The sequence below is a fragment of the Betta splendens genome, chromosome 16 (genome assembly GCF_900634795.4).
Source record: "Betta splendens chromosome 16, fBetSpl5.4, whole genome shotgun sequence".
Taxonomy (NCBI): Eukaryota; Metazoa; Chordata; class Actinopteri; order Anabantiformes; family Osphronemidae; genus Betta; species Betta splendens.
In genome coordinates this window covers 18,256,150-18,277,665 of record NC_040896.2, presented here as the reverse complement: position 1 = coordinate 18,277,665, position 21,516 = coordinate 18,256,150, and the positions used below count along the sequence as shown (strand labels likewise).

The window sequence follows — 21,516 nt, the reverse complement described above, 5'->3', positions numbered from 1 at the left end:
ACCGACATCCAGTAAAAGCACCGACGAGATGAAAGGGCAGCAATGTAAACAGTGTGTGTGTGTGTGTGTGTGTGTGTGTGTGTGTGTGTGTGTGTGTGTGTGTGTGCGCGTGTGTGCGCATGTGCATTGGGTTGTTTTGGTCGTTTGTGACTCCTTTATTTCACAGCTTTTAAATAAAGCACAAAGCTTAAAAGCTGGACTGAATCCACAAAATCCTGCTGTTGTGATTCATCTGCAGTCGCTGTGGCACGAATCAAACCCAGATTCTGGACCTTGGTGATATAAACGTCAGTCTCCGTCTCTTTTCCCTCTTTCCTGCTTCCCCTGCGTTCATCCGTTGGCCTGCAGGGAGATACAGAATGCAGAGAAGCCTCTAATCGCTAACAAAAAGAGAAATTACAAAAGAATGCAGATGCACTGACGTAACCTCCCCTTTGCTTCATGAATCACTGATAGTAATGCTGACGAGGTTCATGGAGGGATGACAGACCCCCGCCCCCTCCTCTCATCCTCTCGGTCTTTGCCCCACCTCTCATTCCTGCTCTACTGTCCCTACAGTATATAATGCGTGTCCATACCTTGCCCCAGTCATAACCATCATACAGTGGGAGAATCAGCGTCAGCTGTTTGCTTGACAGGTCTGATCTGTAGCCTTTTGGAGAATTGATCTGTCTTTCAGGACTTTTAACCTGCAGCCAGGTGACGATGATGAACCAACCAGCTCTCCTCCGACTGGCCTCGCTGCTGCTGCTGCTGCTGCTGGTGTGTAACACAGGTACGATCTGTTGACATGTCCGAGATTTAAAAACAGACTAATTATAATTATATATTTTAATTCACCGTGCAGCTGCTGATCATGAGCGGAAAATGACAGGAAATCACCAGTATCTGACTTTTTTTTGTCTGAAATCTGAAAGTTTATGTCAGTGTAAAGAGCGTATTCTGTGTAAACAGTCAGAATAAAATTGTGCATGTGCCACAAATACAATAAATAATAAGTCTCTGTCGTGTAGATGCCAAGATGAACATCATTGCCTCCAAGCTGGATGTTGCTGTGGGAGAGGAGCTCTTCCTGTTGTGCAAAGGTAATTCCTACTTCTCACTGAACACAGACTTCTCGTTGCCTCGCGGTGCGTTCAAATACCTATCAAACACCTGTCCTGCTGTGTTGCAGCGGGGGACGAGGGAGACATAACGTGGCAGAAGGACGGAGAAAATATTGACGACGATGAGATCGTGTCAAAAGTGGACGAGACGTCCTCTAAGCTGCTCATTAAAGAGGCCAAACTGGAGGACTCAGGCAAATACACCTGTCTGTGCGCCTACGACAGCGGCCACCGAGACGACGTGAAAGCCACCGTTTTCGTCTACGGTGCGTTACCGCGTGCACGAGGCGCCGAACGGCGGCTGGAAGTCCGGCTAAGCGCGTGCGTTCTCTCGCCTTTTCCACAGAGGGTCCGTCTTTTGGCAGCACCACAACCTACCACGAGTTCCTGGAGGGCTCGGCGGGCGTGGTGCCCTGCCTGGTGAGCGGCCGGCCCGCCGTGCTCGTCCGCTGGTGGAGAGAGAGGCAGGAGTTCACCCCTGAAGGTAGCGCGTGACCGCGGCTGGAGCCCAATAATCCGCCGCCCGGCGCCGTCACCTAAACGCCACATGTGCTGCTTCCAGGTGCACGCGTGCGCAAGCTGCCCGACAACACGCTCCGCTTTGAAGCGGTGAGGAGGGAGGACGCTGGGACGTACACGTGCCAGGCCCAGTTCAGAGAGCGGCCCATCGGGTCGCAGCTCTCCGTGTCTGTCGTCGTCAACGGTGAGTGGCCATAAAACGTCCCCGTTCTGTGTGTGAGTCATCATAACGGAGCCTAGACCTCCTGCTGCAGCTCCTCCCAAGGTGCGTCTGAGAGAAGAGGTGAAAAAAGTGATGGCGGGGTCCGAAACCAACGCGACCTTCGTGTGTTTGGTGGACGGTCTGCCGAAACCCAACATCACCTGGACCATGTGAGGCCTGACGCTTTTATCCTGTTGATGTTGTGAACTTATTACCAGCTACTGAACTGTTCCTCTCGTCCTCCTCATGGAGCTGTGAAGACATCTGGACAGTGTGAGTTTACATGTTATTAAATCACACCCCATGTTTCTTGTGTCTGTCACTTTTTGCAGGCCAGTGACCTTTGACCCTTCGCGTCATCAGTTCAACTCCGACCGCAGCCAGCTGACTATCCAGTCTGTCACCAGGGCCGACTTTGGGGAGTACATCTGCACGGCCACGAACAAGATAGCGGAGGACAGTGCCACCATCGTGCTTCATGTCCTCGGTTGGCTTCATCGTGTCACTGTGACCTTTTACAAACGCGGTTTCTGTCCTAATAATCGCGATGCTTCTATTTATTTCCACTGCAGAGGCTCCAGAAGTGTTCCTGTCGGCGGAGCAGCAGAGCGTGTCAGTGGGCGAGAGGGTGTCTGTGTCCTGCAACGTGTCTGGTCACCCTCAGCCTGAGCTGCACTGGCTCAACAAGCACAATGGACGCAAGCTGATACAGGTACGAGGGACGGGCCGCTCCGAACGCCCAGCGGCGGTTCTGCTCGTTTACACCACCGCCTCTCTGTCAGGACTCCACATCGGGCCGAGTCCGTGTTGCCGACGGCGTCCTGGTGATAGAGGACGTGGTGCCCTCTGATGGTGGCCTCTACTCCTGCATGGCCGTCAGCGCGTCCGGAAATGCATCAAGAGACGTGGCCATACACAGTAAGAATGCCTTGCCTGTATTCACACAGACGCTGTGATGCTACTGTAACGCGGCTCCTCCCTCCCTCCCGCCCCGTAGCGCAGCCCGGTCTGCCTCAGCACCTGTCCGCCTCGCCCGGACCCACCTCGGTCCTCTTCTCCCTCAAGATCCCGCCCGTCAGCGGAGGAACGCCCATCACGCACTACGTCCTGCAGTGGCGGCGAGGCGCCGCGGAGCAGTGGAGCGAGGTCAAAGTACCGGCTGCAGGTAGAACGCCTGCACATGAAAGGCGCCTTGGTGAAACGGGTCATCTATTTACTGTATTCATCTCTAGGTCCACTGGCTGTGGCCGCGCTGAAGCCGTACACGTCGTACACGGTGCGTTTGGCCGCTCTGAACGCCGTCGGCCTGGGCCAGTTCTCAGACTCGCACAGCGTCCACACGCAGGGAGTCCGTAAGTGCTGCGCGGCTGCGCTGGAGAAAAAGCAGGCTTTGCCACCTCGTCCGCCATCACTAACTATCTGTGTCCATCTCTCATGCAACTGTCATCATAACCTCCACGACATTATCACCTGCTGCCTGGTGTTCATTCACTCTGCTGTAACCGTCCATCCCCAGGAGGTAAAGCTATAATAAACGGCTCCCCATGAAGCCCAATGAATAAACATCAGAATCTGATTACGAAGCATTAGGTGCTATATAAGTGACCCTGGTTTCCTGTGTAGGTGAACCCGACAGTCCAGTGGTGTTGTCTGATGAGGTGAAAGTAGAGGGCAACTCCGTCTCCGTCCCCATCAAACAGATCGACGACGGCGGGACTCCTCTGCTGCACTTCATCGTGCGATACAAACAGGTGAGAGGTCCGATTGTCATCGGGTCAGTTGGTCCAGGTCATGTATTCTAGATTCTACCGTGGGCTTTGTGCTGCTTTCAACCAGGACAAAGTGGGGGCTGAGTGGACGAAGCTGCAGCTGTCGTCTAACACAGACTCCGTGTCCCTCCGAGACCTGGCCTTCAGCTCAGACTACAAGCTGGAAATGACAGCGGTCAATGCGAACGGTTCCTCTTTGCCGGCCCTGTTCAACTTCACCACCGCAGAACAACCTGGTGTGTGTCTCCTACTTCCTCCACCAAGTACAGCTGGTTGCAGTAAAGCAGTGCAGTGACAGGCATCTGTTCCATGCACAGTGAGAGGGAGCAGCATGACCAAGGGCAGCGTGGTGGGCATCGTCATGGTGATCTTCCTGGTGCTCTTCCTGGTGGTAGACGCCACCTGCTGCTACAGGAACCGCTGCGGCCTGCTCATGACCATCGCCGTGAAGCTGTTCGGACAGAAAATCCCAGGCCTGAAAATGCTGGAGGAGGGAGAGAGCAACACGAACGGGTGAGGAGGGAGGAGAGAGGAGAGGCGTGTGCTGGCGCTGCGAGGAGGATGTTTACACAGAGCGTTGTCGTCGTAATGAGTCGTGTGTGTGTGTGTGTGTGTGTGTGTGTGTGTGTGTGTGTGTGTGTGTGTGTGTGTGTGTGTGTGTGTGTGTGTGTGTCCTGGCTGCAGAGAGGTGACGCTAAAGAGTGTATCCACTCCAAGAGGCAGTTTTCAGCACACAGGGGTTCAGACAGTCACCAAGGAGGGAGGGCAGCTCAAAGAAGTCACCTGTGACAAAGCCCCCCTCACCAGACATGAGTACGTTAACTGAGCCAAGCCATCACAAGCCAAGCCTAAACGTGCTTATGGTGGCTGTATTATCTGATTTTAAATTATTATTTTAAATGATTAAATATTAATAATGAGAAATAATTATAATTTATAATAATTATTATTATTATTATTAAAACTGACATGCTGCACTTCTGCACACAATATATATTATCAGTAGCAACTAACGTGGTCGTGTGTCATATCTCAGTGACAGCTTCTTTTCACCCCCGTAGGAAAGCACAGAACATCGCATGAAGCTGCAAAGTGGAGAAGCAACAAACACACAATGAACAGTACAATCACCTGGTTGCGGTCAACGATGCACTGGAGCTACAGCAGCTGCCACGGGAGCGGTCAACACAGCGACACTGACGAGCGTCCTCAGAGCACAGTGTCTGTTTCACACCTCGGTGCAGACGAAGGGAGACAAGGCCTCAGTGAACCGGTCCTCTGCTCCCAGGGTCCAGGTCGCACTGAGGCCGACTCACACAGGAAGCTGTGGTATTTGCTGGCTGCTTGATGTCACCTGCGTGACTTTAAAGACAAAACGTCTTTTTTACAGGGTAATTTTGATATCTGTGTTTTTACAGGGTAAAGTTGTTGCTAGTGTTAAATATGCAAGCAAATGTTTGCATATGACCTTTACAAAAACCAGTTAAAGGGACTTTTCATGTATTTTTCACTTTTTGCTAATTTGCACTGTCTGGTAAACTGTAACTAGGACTGTCCACTTACAGGGGAGGACACAGCAGCAATATTTATTATATTACCAGCAATAATAGGCATATATTCCAAACTAAATAGACTAATATGCAAATTGTTTTGTATTCATGATGAGTTATTTCACCAAATATTCAAATATGTTCACCTGAACATCTCAAATATTTACAATATTTCAGCTGCAGCTAAGAATGTGCTTTAATATAAAAATAAGCATGTTTGCTATTTATCTGAACTGATAATAAGTTTGGATATTATCTAAACCTTATGGTCAACACTGTAAATAGTTGTACATACACTTGATTTTTGTGTTTGCTAAAACATTCTTTGTGTCATTTTGCTTCTGTTGGTTTATTCACACATTGGTTTTCCTTTGGACCGATGTTCATATATTTAAACTGAATAAAAGCTTGAGTAACTGTCACCTCCACTTAAAGATGGATTATGAAGGTATTTGATTTACAGTGTCACACAAAAACAGTGTCACATTTCCAGAGCCGCCTTTCCTTGCTGTGATGTTTACATTAGTGTGAGCTCTGAACTGTCTTATGACAAACGATCAGATGATGAACATAAAACTTAAAGAGGAAAAGCAGAGTCCTTCAGGCAAAAATAACTTGAGTTGAACAATCACATGTTAGTGTTTATAGCTGCTTAAATCTTATAACTACAGTATGTGATAAAGGCACGTCATCTTCAAGTAAACCGTAGTAAAGGTCAAGTGTTAATGAGTCACGAGTTATTCTTCAAGTGTAGTCTAACTTTTTAAAGACACGTGTATGCTTATAAATAAAATACATTTATGATTAAAACATTTCAGATGTAATGGAATACTGTCGTACCGCAAATCAGCAAATCGCTCTGTACCGCGTGGAGCTGGTGAACCGCAGCTCTATGTGTCGCAGATCTATGTGGTGGTGCGTTCGGGGAACGCCCCCTCCCTGATACGTTCCTGCTGACTGGGAGCACATGACCAGGCGTGTTTACACCTGCAGACGGACGCCGCGCTAACCCCGACGCCCGGAGAGGAGCCTGGTATCCGGGCTAACGCGGATAACAGCAGAGGTTGTCGCGAGGGGCTGTTGTTTAGCGGACGTTCGCCCAGCGTTGGTAAGTGCGCCCGCCGTTACAGTTTTCGCGCGGCGTCTGACGTGAGGACGCAGCGCGGCTCTTCCGTAGCGGCAGCCGCTAGTTAGCATGCTAATGCAGCTGTTAACGTAGCACCTCGGCATCACCGGCTGGACAGGTTCAGGCTAACGCACTGTCCACGTGAGCTGCGTTCATCTATACAGAGGAGGATGTGTAGATTTACATTACATCAAGTAAGGAGCCACTCAGACTATAAGTAAAGTGTAAGCATTGCTTTAGTGCTGCTGCTGTAATGCAATCCACCATCATGTGGCTGCTGTCATTAAAGTCAGACACTGGTCCTGTCATGTGAATGAGATGAGGAAGAGACTGTTTATCGGCACAGAACAATCTGCTCCGCCTGAACCCTAGCTTAACAGGAAACATTCAGACAGTGTCACCCATTGATCCAAATGAACTGCTGCGTGCATCGCGTTTGTGTCTTCACCACATCTGCCCTTCTGTCCCCCAGGGGGGAGGCTCGATCGGCTCCAGGAGGCCAGCTCTCCTGCTGTCCACCATGGACAACACAGATGTGGAACGTGAGCGACTCTCTGCTTTTATTTAACTGCTGTTCCATTTGATTTGGTAACGCATTTCACTGAAGTTTCCAATGCGTGTTCGATTCAGTGTCTCCGTTGTGTTGTGCTGCCCCTCTAGAGGTGACCCTGGCTCTGCTGGACGCGGCCAACGATAAAGCCTCCGACGTCCAGGAGCAGGTCAGAAAGTCCATGCTAACCCTGGGGAAGCAGCAGCCAGACCGCGTCTTAGCCATGTGTCAGGACTACCTCCTCAAACATCCGAAGGTAAAACTCCACCTCAGCGCAAGTATCTGTTAAAACGCACTTCGCTCACCTGAAACTGACGCTGTCATCAGGATTCACAAATCTCTGAAGTCCCTGTAAACAAAACCAGATAACTGAAGCCACTCTGAGCTCAGCCTCCAGATAACCTCACCTCACACAGCTCATACAGCCTGTAGTGCTGCTGTTGTTATTGTACTGTGTACAGTGTGTTATTACATTGTACACATCACACTGTGGAGAAAGTCCTGCATGCTTTTGATTTCTGTTGTGGGGACAACATCATCTCTTCAGGCCTTTTGACAGACCAAAATAGAGCTACCGAGCACAGCAGTCTTGACTTCAGTGACACCAGCCAGTCACAGGCCTCCGCTAATCTGTTTACCCAGTTGTACTGAGAGGTCCATTTTTGTTCTATTTATCTCTGTTAATTTCCACAGGATGTGGCAGTTGTTGCTTTTCAATGTAGATGAACAGATACTATTTATAGATAGTACCTCTTGTTCTCCTCCTCCTCCCTAGTTGGTTGTAAGCCACAGAGTTGTGATTCTTCAGACGATCGAGCTGATTGTCAGCTGCAGAATAGAGGAGATCAGTTCCCCCAAAATAAAGAGCATCATCTCCCTGGCTTCAGACGAGATGACGCGATCGAAGGTAAAGCACAACGTCTATTTTCTGCCTTTGTGCTGTAGGCCATCATTGATCTGGTTTTCTCTACTTCCTGGTTCTCTTAGGAGGTCGTCCCTGATTGGCAGCAGGCAGCCAGCAATATATTGGTAGCTGTGGGTAACAAGCACATTAATGACATCATGGAGGAGATATTAAGCAAGTTCCAGCCAGGGGTCCTGCCTCACTTTTTTGTGGTCCAAACATTAGCCAACCTCTCTCATTCCAACGGTGAGAAAATGTGTTCAGTCAGGGAAACAACCGATTTAACTGTCTGGACACTTTGACACTTCATCAAAATACTGTAGTTCTAAAGTTTTGGAATTGGTGTGAGCGTTGAATAGCCTAGATTTGTTTTCTGGGGTAAATGATTTGTGATGCTTTCTGTTATTCTTCCAAACGCTTTTCTTCAATTTCTGCACACATTTTTGTACATTTGTACTATATGACATTTGTATTATTGGTATGAAAACAGTGAACTGTATGTTTCTATGTAATTTTGTATGGGACGATGCTCTCTTCTCTTCTCTAGTTTATGGCATGGTTCCCTTCCTAAATGCTATTCTGGGCACCATGCTGCCCATGCTCAACATGGCCAAACAAGACAACATGAAGTGGGTCTTCTCTTCTGGTAGGAAACTCCCAACATGCTACTGTATTACCACTGTCATAACTGATTTGCAAAACACTAAAGAATGCAGATATTTCTTCAGTCTTCGTCTTTAGCTGATTCATTACATTGCTTCTACTGTCCCTAAATTCCCATTTCTCTCCTTCCCCTCCCCTCCAGCTCTGTGTCATTTTAGTGACAGCATCTTGGAGTACCTGGCCAACCTGGACAAGGCTCCAGATCCCACAGTCAGGAAAGACACGTTTTCCGGCGAAATCTCAGCTGCTTTTGACATTCTCTTCAATAACTGGCTACAAAGCAGGGAGTCTAAGGTAAGGCAACAGATCACCATTACCACAACTACATGTTTGGAGTTTCAAGGTTTACAGCATCAAGGGGAGGCTTAATATGCAAACAAACTGCACATACTGTATTATTATGTTTGCTGGGCTTGTCCTCTGACATGCTGCTGTATATGTCTGTGTGTTGTAGTTGAGGCTAACTGTGGCTGAGGCCGTGGGCTCTATGTGCCATCTGATGGCCAGGGACAAACTGGAGGAGCAACTTCCCAAACTCATCCCTGCCATTGTGTCCCTGTACAAGAAAAACAGCGAGCACTACATGATAAGCAAGGTGGGTCTTTGCTGCAGAGGATTGTCCCTTCAGCCTCGGCGATGCCTCTGAGGTCACGCTCCTTTCCTTCTTCTGGCTCCAGAGTCTGTGCCAAGTGCTTGATGCATCCGTCAACATGGGCAGCAGGGTGTTGGAGACACAACTGGACGCTCTGCTCTTTGTGCTCCATCAACAGGTATGCGTTAGTTTTACTGTACCTGAATACTGAAACTGTGGTGCAGCCCTTGTGAGTCACACTTCCTATTTAGCAACAGAGTGGTTCGCTGTATTAAAAGAACACAGACGATGTTACAACAGGCTGGTTGACTTCTGGGTGTTATATTGACCATATGACTACTTCCTTAATCGGATGTGATGTGATGACTCAGCTGACTGTTGCACCATTAGACCACAATGACTCTGCTAATGATTTGTTTGTCCTGTAGATTCTGAATTTCAGCACTTACAGCTGCCGATCATTTGGAGTTTTTTCATAACGTTGTGTAATTTTTGTCCTGTCCTGCAGTGGTTACTTAAAATATAACTTGTGTATCCTGCTCTTATATTAAGCTGACTTCTGCTCAGACGCATACTGAGTTAAGGTGTAATGTTTCCTCATCTCCCCCAGGTGTCTGCTCCTGTTGATTACAGTAATCCTCCCACCATCAAGAACCACAACGAGGTCCTGCGCTGCTTCAGTTTGCTAGGTGCTGAACCTCTTCATTTTATGCTGGCACCTACTTATGTATTTATATGCTACTGTAGTTATTGAATACTGTTACAAAATAGTTATTGATGGGCTGAGATCTGTGGCAAATGTGTGTGTGGAAACCAGGACCAGGCCTTTCTATGTGTTGTAGCTCTATGGAGTCACAAGAGGACTAATGAGATCATCCATTAGTGGGGGAACTCAGCATCTACCCCAGGATAATCATGTTAACTGTGACAGCTGAACAACATCATGCTCACTTCTTCTGTCTTGCTTGTCTGTGCTCTATTTTCTCCATTTTGTTTTGTTACAGTTTATATCCTTCACATCTGCATGTACAGTTTATATCCTTCAAATTTTAATGTTTTCCTTTCTCCTGCCACTCCTCTAGCTAACTGCTTCCCCGACCGACTGGTTATATTTGTTATTCAGAAGTTGGAAAACACTAATGAGCGGAGCAGGATGGGATCTCTGGCTGTCCTTCGCCACCTCATCAACTCCACCAGTGAGCAAACACACTCAGAGACATAAGCTGCTGTACCAGAGCGGAGCTGTGTTAAACGTTTGTGCGCATGTTGCAGCTTCCACGATGGAAAGTAAGAAGCTGCCTATTCTGTCAAGCATCAGACAACCGATGGCAGACCACAGCAACAAGGTAACTCTCCTTCAGGTGGAATGGATGAAATGAAAATGGATTAGTTTTCCACACAAAGCTAAAAATATAACCTAAGCTTTCGCTGTGTATGACTCTCTCTGCTCCAGGTGAAGAAGCGAGTGGTCCAGGTGATCAGCGCCATGGCTCATCATGGCTACCTGGAGTTAGAAGGAGGGGAGTTATTGGTTCGATTCATAGTTCAACATTGTGCATTACCGGACACATATCAGGTAACGCTTGTCCATCCTATTTATCTGTTGTTGTACAGTACTTTTATGTTTTCTCAAGTACTCTGTGTTTTGCTGTGTGACTGCAGCGAGGCCAAAGGCCGCCTGATCCAGAGGAGGTGACTAATGAATCACTGAGGACAATGTGTGACAGCACGCTTCATCTCCTGACCACTACTGTTGGACGGCTTGAAGACGTACGTACTGTGTTAGTCACGAATGGAATTCATTAGCCATGTACAGCTGCATTGCACTGCATTCATTAAATGTTTCTTTAAAACATTATAGTGACCCTTTTATGCATGTTTTTGTTGTTTGTAGGTGCTGTGGCCTAAGCTGCTGTACTACCTGACCCCTTCACAGTACAGCAATGCGACGTCTCCCCTTTGTAAGAGTCTGATTGTGCTGGGCAGCAAGAAGAAAACCAACAATGAGCCCAGCTTTAAAATCAACTTTACACAGGAAGGTGTGTAAAAAGAAAAGATATGTTCTACTATGAAAATCCATCTTTAAAAATGCATTGATTAATCTGGAGTATAAGATGCTGGTGTCTTTTTTTCTCCTCTCCAGTCAACCTGCCCTCTCCTCAAACGCTAATGATCAGACTGCTGGTAAGTACAACTAACGAGCAGAATGCTAGAATTTAGAACAGACTGACTAAAGATCGACGTTACAAGTTACAAAATAATAGCTTGTTCAGGTGGACCTACTTTATTCTTATTAGCTTTCTTTAAAGGAATAATCTGTACAGTTTATTATTTATGTCATGGATCTGTGTTTATCTGCATGTGTTTATGTCTTTATTGGTGTCTTCCAGATGAATGCAGCGTTCCCATTCAAAAGCAGAGGTCACGGCGCTCCATCGCTCTCACTGCTTCAGGTCCTCAGCATAAATATTCACCCAAATACAGAGATTCTGTGGGATCAAGAAATACCTCCTCTCTTGTCTATACTCGAAGGTATGGAGATGTTGATCTAATTGTTCCTGAGAGTCCTGCACCTTGACATAGTAACAGCACTGAATTTAAGCACTACCTGTAATTAGTGTTTGTCAGTTGTAGGTGCTTGTACAGTTGTTGTTGTTGTTGTTGTTGTTGTTTTCTCCTCTGTAGTGCACTAGACTGACTGTGTGTTACTGTGTCCAGAGTCAAGTGCAGAGAGTCTGGATAAGAAGCTCTGGGATGAAAAGATGCTGAAGGTGAGTTTTTCTATGTTTAAATTATATAGTTTATACAGAATGACAATGCGTGAAGCTACAGTATAATGTGTGAATAGTTGGAAAAGATAAATGTATTGTACTGTTTTCTATTTGTAGGAAAAAAGTTATTTCCTTTCATAACATGTAGCATTTTGTATTTCTCAGTAATCAGCAGCAATAGACTAATAGATTGATGCTTGTCCGTTATTGAGCTGTTTCTGAAGACTTAAATTGTTTAGGCTTGCACAGAGAAATTTGTACTTCAGAAAACCTGATTGGGGAAATCTCATTCTAAACTAAAAAATGTCTCTAGTTCCTGTCTAAAACCGTGGCTACTATTGATGATGACAAGTGGTCATGTCAGCTGGCCGCTGAGGCAACGCGCTATCTCTCCAACTACAATAACGCCTTAGAGGAGAAGGTAAGTGCTCACCAAAGCCTCCAAACAAAAACACTTGAGGGAAAAGTAAAGCACAGAGACATAATAACAATGCTGGTGTTTTCCCTCTTCTCAGAGTTTTCTATATCGGTACATAGGAGTGATTCTCCAACAGTGTTTCAATAAGGAGGTGGTTAAAAAACAACTGCAGGAAGTCCTTCTCACTGCGTGTCATCTTGATGCTATGGAAAGAGAGGTCCTTTGGTTTCTTAGTCAAACATGACAGTGTGGGTTTTTATAGCTGGGCAAGGTTATGGTCTGATATTTGGTGTTTGTTGTCTGTATTTGTCAGGGAGTTGCAATGGGTGTTGGCCTTTGTGCCAACAGCCACTTGGAGGGAACTCTAGCCAAGCTGGAGGAGTTTGGAAAATCAGATGCCTTCAAGAAGTCACCAAGCATCTTCAACCTGCTCAAAGTACAAACTCATAATTAATTTTAAATGAATTTTTTTTGCATTATTACAGTATATCCCGTAGATCTAGTTCAAGGAGGTTCTGTTCTAACTGTCCCTGTCTCATTTTCATTTCCTTTCTTCAGGAACGTAATGATGTTGAGGTAGAGAAGGTGAAAAGCACATTGATCCTGTGTTATGGACACGTAGCTCTGAACGCGCCACCAGAGAAGATACTGAGCCGCATTGATCAAGACATCCTGAGCTGCATCAGTAAACACTTTAATACCAAGGTAATGTAAAGGTGCCAGCAGAGTTACAGTAGGAGACTTAGAGCAGAGCAAACAATGAAGAAGGTTTCATGATGTTACACAAAATAATTATACACCCACATACACCCACATACACCCCGCTGCACGGGTGTATGTGTGATTACTTTCACCATATGGACTAAAATAATGCGTTTAAAGTGTGATTTGCAGTTTACTGTGTTTGTAGCTCATTACTTTATCACCTCTATTTCATCCAGGTTCTGGGAATAAAAGTAGAGACAAAGGTATCGTCACAGGACTACAAAGATTTCAATTATCCTTGCTAGTTCGCATTTACAGTTTTCAGCCTTTCTCTTTCTTTCTGACTTTCTTTAAACATTTTCCTCAGTTCACACTTGTGGTGAGCTTAAGCTTCTTAAAAAGAGAAGCTTGATACAGTAAAGCGGTACAGTATAATATAATTATCCTAAAGCATAGTTTAGCACAGTAATTCACTAATCTGTCAGTACATTTGGGAACAAAACACAAAGCTGCAAACATTCTAGGCTGATTTTAGATGTAAAAATGTTCCATGAAAGTGAAATTGCTGTACTTGGGTGAAATATTGTAAGAGATTCAGACACAAGGTCAAAGTACGACCAGTAATGTTTAGAGTCACTGTGTGGACACTGACTAACTGTGGGTGGCTTATTACAGCAGTCCGTTAATGCAAAACCTCAAACATTCTCAGTGCATTAAATGTTCTGTAACCTTTAAAACCTGCAGTTCCATTAAAAAGTCGGTCTGTAGTTTTATAAGTGTTTTTAAAATTGTTAAATTGCAGCTTTATTACTCAGCCGTCTCTTTCTCTCCTTGATCTGCATTAGGTTTCTTCTTTCTTTGATAGTGTATTGGTGCACTAATCTAACCGTTGACTCGCCTTCAGTGTCAAAAGCGTTGTTGTGATTATTTGCTTAATCCTAACGGCTCTTCATGTCCCTAGGCCTCTAGCTCTAAGCTCTACTCTCACTCCTAAGACTTAAATCTTCTGGTGGCCGCATTTTGAAAATAAATCTATTTTACTCTAATCACACTAGTCTGATTTCACACTTCTGTCCATCCGTAGGCACGGAGGATCAATCTACAAAACCCTGCTGGATTGATTTGAATCAATAGTTTTTGATTGGTAGAATGATTACGGATTGTTTTCTTCTGAACTATTTGAATGGATGCATCTAACCTCTGTGCAAACTGTTCCAATGCACTTGTACAACTATTGTATCTTTGCTACTTTCTCTTATTTCTTTCTGCTTGTTTCTGTGCATCTCTTCATTCCTCTTTGTTTTGTCTGCATGCATTTGTACGCGCGTTGACCTAATCCAGGACCTGACTATGAAGCTGAGTTTGATCCAGAGCGTTGGCCTCGTGGGCAAAGCTATCAGCGAGTGTGTGAAAAAGCAAGGCTACATCTTCTCTCGCAAGCAGGAGCTCATTAATGTCATGCTGGTCAGTACAAAGACAAAAGCAGAGAAGTCATTTCATCATCATCATCAGAGGTATAACTGCAGACTTTTCCCATCTCTCTGGCTGTCGTTGTCTCTCCCTGGTCAGGATTTTATCAAGGCAGAGCCAGCTGATTCAATGAGGACGCCAGTACGCCACCTTGTGATGACAACTTGTGCCAACCTAATGTATCCTTTATGTCAATGATACTCACAGATATAATTTTTACCAAGTGAGCTTATCATGATTAATGGCCTAACAGTAGCTTCATTTGATTCAGTACGAATTACAATCATATATAGTTGCGGCTTCTGGATGCACAGCTCAACACAAACATAGGCCGTCTCTAAAATGATTTAAAAAAAGACTGCATTCCTGCTTTTTAGATTGTTTTCCCGGGGTTTGATCTTTGACATTTAGCGCTTCAGGCCACTGGATCCTGCACTGACTGAGAATGAGAGCTTTGACCTGCTAAAGGTGTGTGTGAACGGTGTGTTCTCGCTGCCACCTGAAACACAAAGTCCAGAGAAAATTAAAGATGAGGAGATACTGGACCCCAAGCAGAGAAAGGTGAGGTGAATTAATCTGTGCACATCATGTCTGCTACTGTACACGCAGGTGTCCACATTTCTAGTCATCAACCCTTAAGCAGGATTACAGGAAGTGCTTATACTGTACCATTATTTATTGTAGAAATACACAAAATTATTGTCTTACATTACGTAAGATGCTGGTGATGAACTGTGTTAATGTGTGAATGTATGCAGGTGCTGTACAAAGACACGCTGGCTGCTCTACAGGAGCTGATGAAGAGTATCCTGGCCAGGGATCCCACACCTGATGGTCTGCAGAGTGTCTTCAAGGTGAGTTCTGGTGTTAAAGCAAGTTCTGTGTGTCTCACCTATTTATCTGCATATAATACTTAGTAGTAATGGGTTTTGCGCAGCACAGTTTCTGTGTTTCCTGACGTGCTGTCTGTTTTATTGCAGCATGTTGAATCGTGGTTGAGTTCCACACAAGAGCACGAGAGAGAGCGAGCAGTCAGTGCTACTGCTAACATGCTGGCTTACTACCTGGATAACCTCACTGTTAAGGTACGCACACACACACACACACACACACACACACACACACACACACACACACACACACACACACACACTGGCTGAGACTATTGATATTCATTCTTAAGCAGGATTATTTTAGATCATCTTGAACTCATCCTATTTTTCCCCTGTGTGTGTGTAGAACATGGTGTCTTTCCACAACCTAGGAGCCATGCTTGGGCGACTGTCTCCGCGATGTTCCGACCCTCACCCTGTTGTACGCACTGCTGCCGTTGACTGCATATACACCCTGCTTTATATACAGCTCCGATATGAAGGTACAGACACTCAGAGCCCCTTACTCACCGGATTTCATTTTTCTGCTGGAAACAATGTTATATGATGACTTTTGTTTTGTGTGTGTGCAGGCTTCTCTCTTGATTATAGGGATGACGCTGTGGACGGTCTGCTGGCCCTAAAAGACAAGCTAGAAAACCCTGACCACTCAGTTCTCTATAAGACCTGCTCTGACCTTACCAAGGTACTGTACGCTTTGCACTACTCAGCAAGGTGCTTAAAAATAAACTGCTCTATTTTAGTGCCTGTCTAGTGTGCCCATTCAGTCCATGTTGCTTGTTTGTGTCATGGTAGTGTAATGCAATAAATACATTCTCTCCCTGTGCGCATGTCAGGTGATGAGTAAGCGTCTGCCTCAGCAGCAGCTGACGACGATGGTGTTCATGTTGTTTGAAGGGCTGGTTGACGGCCAGACAAACTGCTGCAGAGCCTCATCTGTCATCCTTAATACGCTGCTGAAGAACAGAGGAGGGGGTCTTCAGGAGCTGGTAAAGCCTGCCCAAACACACACAACTGTTTAACTCCGGCACAAATATTGATTGTTACAATTGTCTGTGGTGTTTGTTGTGTTTTTTAGGTCCCAGAGATGCTGGAAGTGCTGCATGTGCGTCTGCAGAACATCACAGAGGAGCAGGTAAGAAAAGACATTAGTGTGACGTTCTGCAACTGTGTCTTACCTGCTAATTCGTTTTTCACAGATAACGAGCATCTATTCTTCATTTAACAACATCAACCTAACTTAAGAATGATTCTCTGTTTCATTGTATCTGTATGTAGGTGAGAGTGGCAGTAGGACAGACTGTACTAATCCTTGCCTCTCAGCATCTACAGACTGTTATTAATACGCTAGTTAACCAACCACTTCCTTATGACAGGTCAGTAGACAAAACTAGAAAAGTACACAAACAGCATCACTAAGTGTTTTTATTGAGCTAAACACTTCGCCTGTTGACTCGTTCTCTTTCCAGTTGGACCAGTGAAATGTGGATGGCTTTGGGAGCTGATCCCATCGTAGCCAAACAGATTATTGAGATGGTGATGGAGAAGCTTGCCATCATGGCTCCCTACGTAGACAGGAAGGAGTCGATGATAAGAGGAGGAACAACCAAAGTGGCCACAAATCAGTCCCTGGCTGTAAGACGTTCATCTACAGACACTCACTGCTGTTTAGACATGATGCCTTTTTTTTCAGTCCGCTTGTTATGTGAGTTCATCCGCAGGGTGTTTTGTTTTCTGTTTCAGATGACATGTGGTCTCAAAGAGCTGCTCTTGAATGGCCAGAGTCAGGAGCCAGCCGTCAGTCTGTTCCCTCAGCTCTTCTCCTGTCTCACCGTCAGACTGGGAGCCAGCGTTGGCGTCCTAGCACCCAAAGACAGCGTCACCAAACAGACTGCTAGTGTCCATGTGGCAGGGTGTGTGTCTAGTAATGCTTTTACTTTAGTAGCATCAGACACAGATAATGTTTGTGTGCGTTTGCCAGGAGTCTGAGCATCCTTTTTTTTTTTTCTTGATCCAGGGTAGCAGCTGATGCACTGAGAATCCTACTGGCAAGAGCCCAGTTAGACGAGGTGTTAAAAAAACTGGATGAGGATAAAGCCTGGGATGCAATGAGGGAACCAAATACACACATTACTGGAGTTACACTACTTGCGAGGTACAATATAATCAAACTCTGACAGCAGGAAAGGTGGATGTGGTTTCACATTAACACATGCTGTGACGAGTGAACTAACAGCAGTGTTATATGCTAAATTATTGGCTTGTGTCGTCTACAGGGCGATGGCCAAACACGCTGGTCCCAGGTTACCGGCCATTGTAGAGTGTCTGTGTCCATCGTTAAACAACATTTATGAATGTCAGAGAATCACTGTCACTGCTTTCTTCTCTGAGGTAACTATGGAATATTCACACTGATATTTTACTTCACCTGAGTCAAATGGACAATAATTCTTTGTTCGGCTATCATCATCCAAATTAATAATGTAGAACACCTAAATAACAACATTTTTTTTGTGTCGTTTCCAGCTGTTAAATCATCATGTGGTGACAGAGTTAATGCTGATAGATGTGTTAATGAACAACATGATGGAGAGGATATCAGATTCCTGCTGCACTGTCCGTATGTTGGCGGTGCGAGGGCTGGGCAACATAGCAGTGGGATCCCCTGAAAAGGTACAAACCCTAGACACACATGTTCACAGCGGTAAATCATCTATACACTGTGTGCTGCTGTAGCTGTTCGGTCACTCACTCACAGCTTCCTCCCATTTGCTTCCCGCCAGGTGAACAAATATGCCAAGGAGCTTTTGGCAGCCATGAGTTCTGGTATGGAGGAGAAGGATGACCCAGGTAAAGTCATGTGCTTTGGTTTGCAAAATGGTGGTTGCTATGACGACTACTATATATATTTTAATGCTGTTTGATCATCTTGCAGGTAAGCTGATTACTCTTGAGGCCATGTCAGGTCTGTCTAAAGTTCTGCTCTACCTGGACAAGAAGAATGTCCACTTACTGGTTGTCTACATCTTTATGAAGATTAAACCATTCTTGGAAAGTGTAGGTTTAAACTTTAAAAATATTTTATGATTATATAGCATGCATGAAAAATACTGTACCTTGTTATAAAGACATGCATAGCATTGACTGCACGTTCTGGCTCTGTTCTCATCCAGGAGAATGACGACATCCGCTGTGCTTCCATCCATCTCATGGGAAACCTGTCCAACTTTGGCTCAGGAGAGGCAGTGTTCAAAGACCAGATCCACAGCGTTCTGGTCAGCCTGCTGTTACACTTAGCTGACCCGAACCCTCAGGTGGTTAAGGTAGGAGCCTTGCACATATGCAAACATACAGTATAGTAGATGAGGAATTCAATGCTAACCGCCTCATTCTTGTCTGCTAAGAACTTTGTCATGTGCTCACGTTCAGGCTTGCAAGTATGCGATGCACGTGTGTGCTCCTGTGGTGGGATCAGAGCAGATCACTGCCATGTTTCAGAACCACTTGCACGAGGACAAGAGCTTGCACTTTGGCGAGTTCATCAATGACCTTACAAAGTACCTGGTGAGACACAAATGACCAGCAGGGTTTTTGTTTTCATTTAGCGGGTATAAAGTTCACCACTGATTTCTGCAAGCTTTTTACAAAGTCAGATTCCACTCTCAGCTGTCTATTGGGTTCCATAGCACTATAGGAAGGTAACTGTCTATTTTGTGGTTTCTAGATCCAGGACTTTCCAGGCATGTTGAACTTCTACCACATAGCAGTCATTCAGTTCTTTAAGAGCAACTGGCCTGAGATCAGAGCAGGAGCTGCCATGTTTATAGGTAGGACTGCAACACCACTGTATTATAAACATCAGATGCTAAGATTTACTATGAAAATGACAACACACATTCACGTTGCATAGTGAGCTGTTCAGATGTAACCTGATCATAATGTATGTGTATGATCAGGGTTTTTGATCGGGAATCTTCCAGAAGAGCATCTCTCCCACCTCAACATGGCTATTATCACTAAAGGTGATGCAGTTTACAGCTTTTATTTGTTGGTTAAATTGAAACCTTTGTTTAATTTGTTTTTGACATTTTGTTTCATCCAAAGGTTTAGTGACGCTGCTTCAGGATCCTGATCCTGTGGTGAGAGTGAAGGCTGCTGAGGCCATGGGACGTTTCCACTGACACATGGACGTCTTACACATAAATATCAGTGTTTCCCATCAGTCATAGTACAGTATGTCACAGCTACATTAATGACAAACATTCATGATTTGGATCCATGTTTATAAAAACACAAGGAGCCCAACATTTTAAAGTGTGATTCAGAAATATTTCAAATGTTACTGCATCACCTGTTGAGCCACAACAAGGACCAAAACAAGAATAAGTTTGGAGCCAGAAGACAAACTGTGTTGTAAATCATTTTAACATACTGATAATTCACATACAGTACAAACACACGCACATTTACCACTAGCAGCTTTGATTAGCTTTGATTTTTGTACACTTGATTACGGTACTTGAAAAGAAGCGTTAATTCTTTACTGTGTGTGAGTGACCAAAGACTGTTGCTCTGTTAGCGAAACAACACCAGATAATACTTAAATAAATGTGGTTAAACTTAGCAACAGGTTTTTAGAGTAGTAGTAATAATAATAAATTATTCAAATACGTGGAAATCATAACATCGGAAATACGACTGTAGTATTTCATATAATTTAACTCTGGGTAATGTAATGTAACTCCTAAAGTAAGACTGACTGTGTGTGTGTGTGTGTGTGTGTGTGTGTGTGTGTGTGTGTGTGTGTGTGTGTGTGTGTGTGTGTGTGTGTGTGTGTGTGTGTGTGTGTGTGTCTTTGTACCAGCATTTTGTCAGTGGTTGTTAGTTTGAGTTATTAATCTCTAGTTTAGAGAGACAGTCTTTACCTCTGACCAACCGTCCTGCTGCTCAGCTGCATTCCAGATCCAGTCAGAAGCATGTATATTAGATGTACAGTAGGAAAATTTGGCTAAAGGAAAAATAAATTTAATGATCAGTGCACAGGAGCTACGGCAGGACGTTAAGTTAGCTGTGTCTCGAATATGTCTTCAAAAGAAAATGGCTGCAGCATGGTTTATTTCAGCACCTCTACTTTACTCAGACCACTCAGCAATAACAACCTCTTAATCTCTATCACAGCAGAACGTGAGAGTACTGGAGCTATTGTAACCCATTAACGGAACCTTTTAACCTGTAAAGGACCTTTAGTTGTCTATAGAAGAACACATGGGACTAGCCTGCAAGCTTTTTGTTGACCACTGCCCCTGCTAGGATTAAACGTCTCCAAAAACACCATTTGTGCTGTAAAATGACCATTTTCACTGAGCAATCAACAAATCAGACCTCTAACCCTGACCCAGCAGCCCAGTCACCGTTCACGCAGAGTTGATACCTTCATTTTACTTCATGCGGTATATTGACACCAAGTCCTGAAACAGCCAGTTCCAGTCAAATTAAACTAGCCATGCAGTTGATGCCAAATCACATATTTAGTTTTAGTAGACGTGGTGGCCACTTTATTAGGTACCCCTGTGCCCCTGGGGCTGCTCATCCTCTGCCAATACAGAGATGATATGCTTGTATTGTGTCAGAGCAGCTGCATTGAATTGCGTTAGATTGCACATGTGTGGATTTGTCCAGTAGAGACTAATGAAGTATTCTGTGCATCCCTTTTTGTTTAATTAAATGTGAGTATGCAGGTTTTGAATCTTAACATTCTTAACACCTTCTGGCAGAAGGTCAAAGGTTTTTCTTGTTCTTGGTGATTATAGAATCTGACATTAGGGGTGTAAATGAAATGTTCTTAAATCTATGACTGCTCTTGGATCTGTATTTGTTGTATCAGATGTTCTACAGTACATACAGTCATTCTCTAGCACTTTCTAACACTGTGTCTTGGTTTAGGGTGAATTGAAAATTCTTAATTTTTAAGGATGTTATGAGCTTTGTATGATTGACATAATTCTTCATGTCATCTTTGCCTGTTTTTTATGTTGTTAATGAATGTTTCAGTGTGTGGAGGCACAGTTTGAAGCATTTGAAATGCTTGGGTGGAGGAATGCGTTGGTGTGAATGCGTACATGTCACTTTTCATTTGTTACTGGAGCAGAAGAGTGAATAATGGCAATCATTGTATTTAAAATAAAGAAATAAAAAAAATTGGTTAAAAGAAAACAGGCACGTTGTCATTGTGAATGCAGATTATTAGACTACTTCTGCTTCTTCTAAGCTAGTTGGTG

The 21,516-nt window shown here is 44.7% G+C and overlaps 2 protein-coding genes across 3 annotated transcripts; both read left to right on the top strand.

Annotated features, from left to right (window-relative positions):
* The first annotated feature begins 358 nt into the window (after nucleotides 1–358).
* ncam3 (neural cell adhesion molecule 3) lies at nucleotides 359–5,931 on the top strand. Its single transcript, XM_029130377.3, has 16 exons — nucleotides 359–775; nucleotides 1,014–1,085; nucleotides 1,175–1,372; nucleotides 1,453–1,590; nucleotides 1,669–1,809; nucleotides 1,880–1,997; nucleotides 2,160–2,314; nucleotides 2,400–2,539; nucleotides 2,610–2,745; nucleotides 2,825–2,992; nucleotides 3,060–3,180; nucleotides 3,449–3,578; nucleotides 3,664–3,832; nucleotides 3,914–4,109; nucleotides 4,281–4,409; nucleotides 4,658–5,931. Exons 1-16 carry the CDS (start codon nucleotides 706–708, stop codon nucleotides 4,677–4,679), a joined length of 2,103 nt encoding a protein of 700 aa, XP_028986210.1. The 5' UTR covers nucleotides 359–705; the 3' UTR covers nucleotides 4,680–5,931.
* Nucleotides 5,932–6,764: 833 nt separating this feature from the next.
* mroh1 (maestro heat-like repeat family member 1) lies at nucleotides 6,765–21,451 on the top strand. Of its 2 annotated transcripts, XM_029129202.3 has the most exons (44): nucleotides 6,765–6,814; nucleotides 6,933–7,078; nucleotides 7,598–7,729; nucleotides 7,810–7,972; nucleotides 8,274–8,372; nucleotides 8,532–8,683; nucleotides 8,844–8,984; nucleotides 9,067–9,159; nucleotides 9,592–9,670; nucleotides 10,064–10,177; nucleotides 10,254–10,327; nucleotides 10,435–10,557; nucleotides 10,644–10,751; nucleotides 10,876–11,020; nucleotides 11,125–11,165; nucleotides 11,372–11,513; nucleotides 11,700–11,752; nucleotides 12,066–12,173; nucleotides 12,268–12,387; nucleotides 12,484–12,606; nucleotides 12,729–12,875; nucleotides 13,112–13,138; nucleotides 14,217–14,339; nucleotides 14,445–14,524; nucleotides 14,765–14,906; nucleotides 15,104–15,199; nucleotides 15,326–15,430; nucleotides 15,585–15,720; nucleotides 15,811–15,923; nucleotides 16,075–16,227; nucleotides 16,317–16,373; nucleotides 16,517–16,614; nucleotides 16,708–16,873; nucleotides 16,982–17,151; nucleotides 17,256–17,393; nucleotides 17,515–17,629; nucleotides 17,765–17,911; nucleotides 18,022–18,088; nucleotides 18,174–18,295; nucleotides 18,412–18,561; nucleotides 18,668–18,802; nucleotides 18,963–19,065; nucleotides 19,195–19,260; nucleotides 19,343–21,451. In XM_029129202.3, the coding sequence occupies exons 1-44, from the start codon at nucleotides 6,793–6,795 to the stop codon at nucleotides 19,417–19,419; spliced, it is 4,911 nt and encodes a 1,636-aa protein (XP_028985035.1). In that variant the 5' UTR covers nucleotides 6,765–6,792; the 3' UTR covers nucleotides 19,420–21,451. The 2 variants fall into 2 exon arrangements, with proteins under 2 accessions (XP_028985035.1, XP_028985036.1); XM_029129203.3 differs by lacking the exon at nucleotides 13,112–13,138.
* The last annotated feature ends 65 nt before the right edge of the window (nucleotides 21,452–21,516 follow it).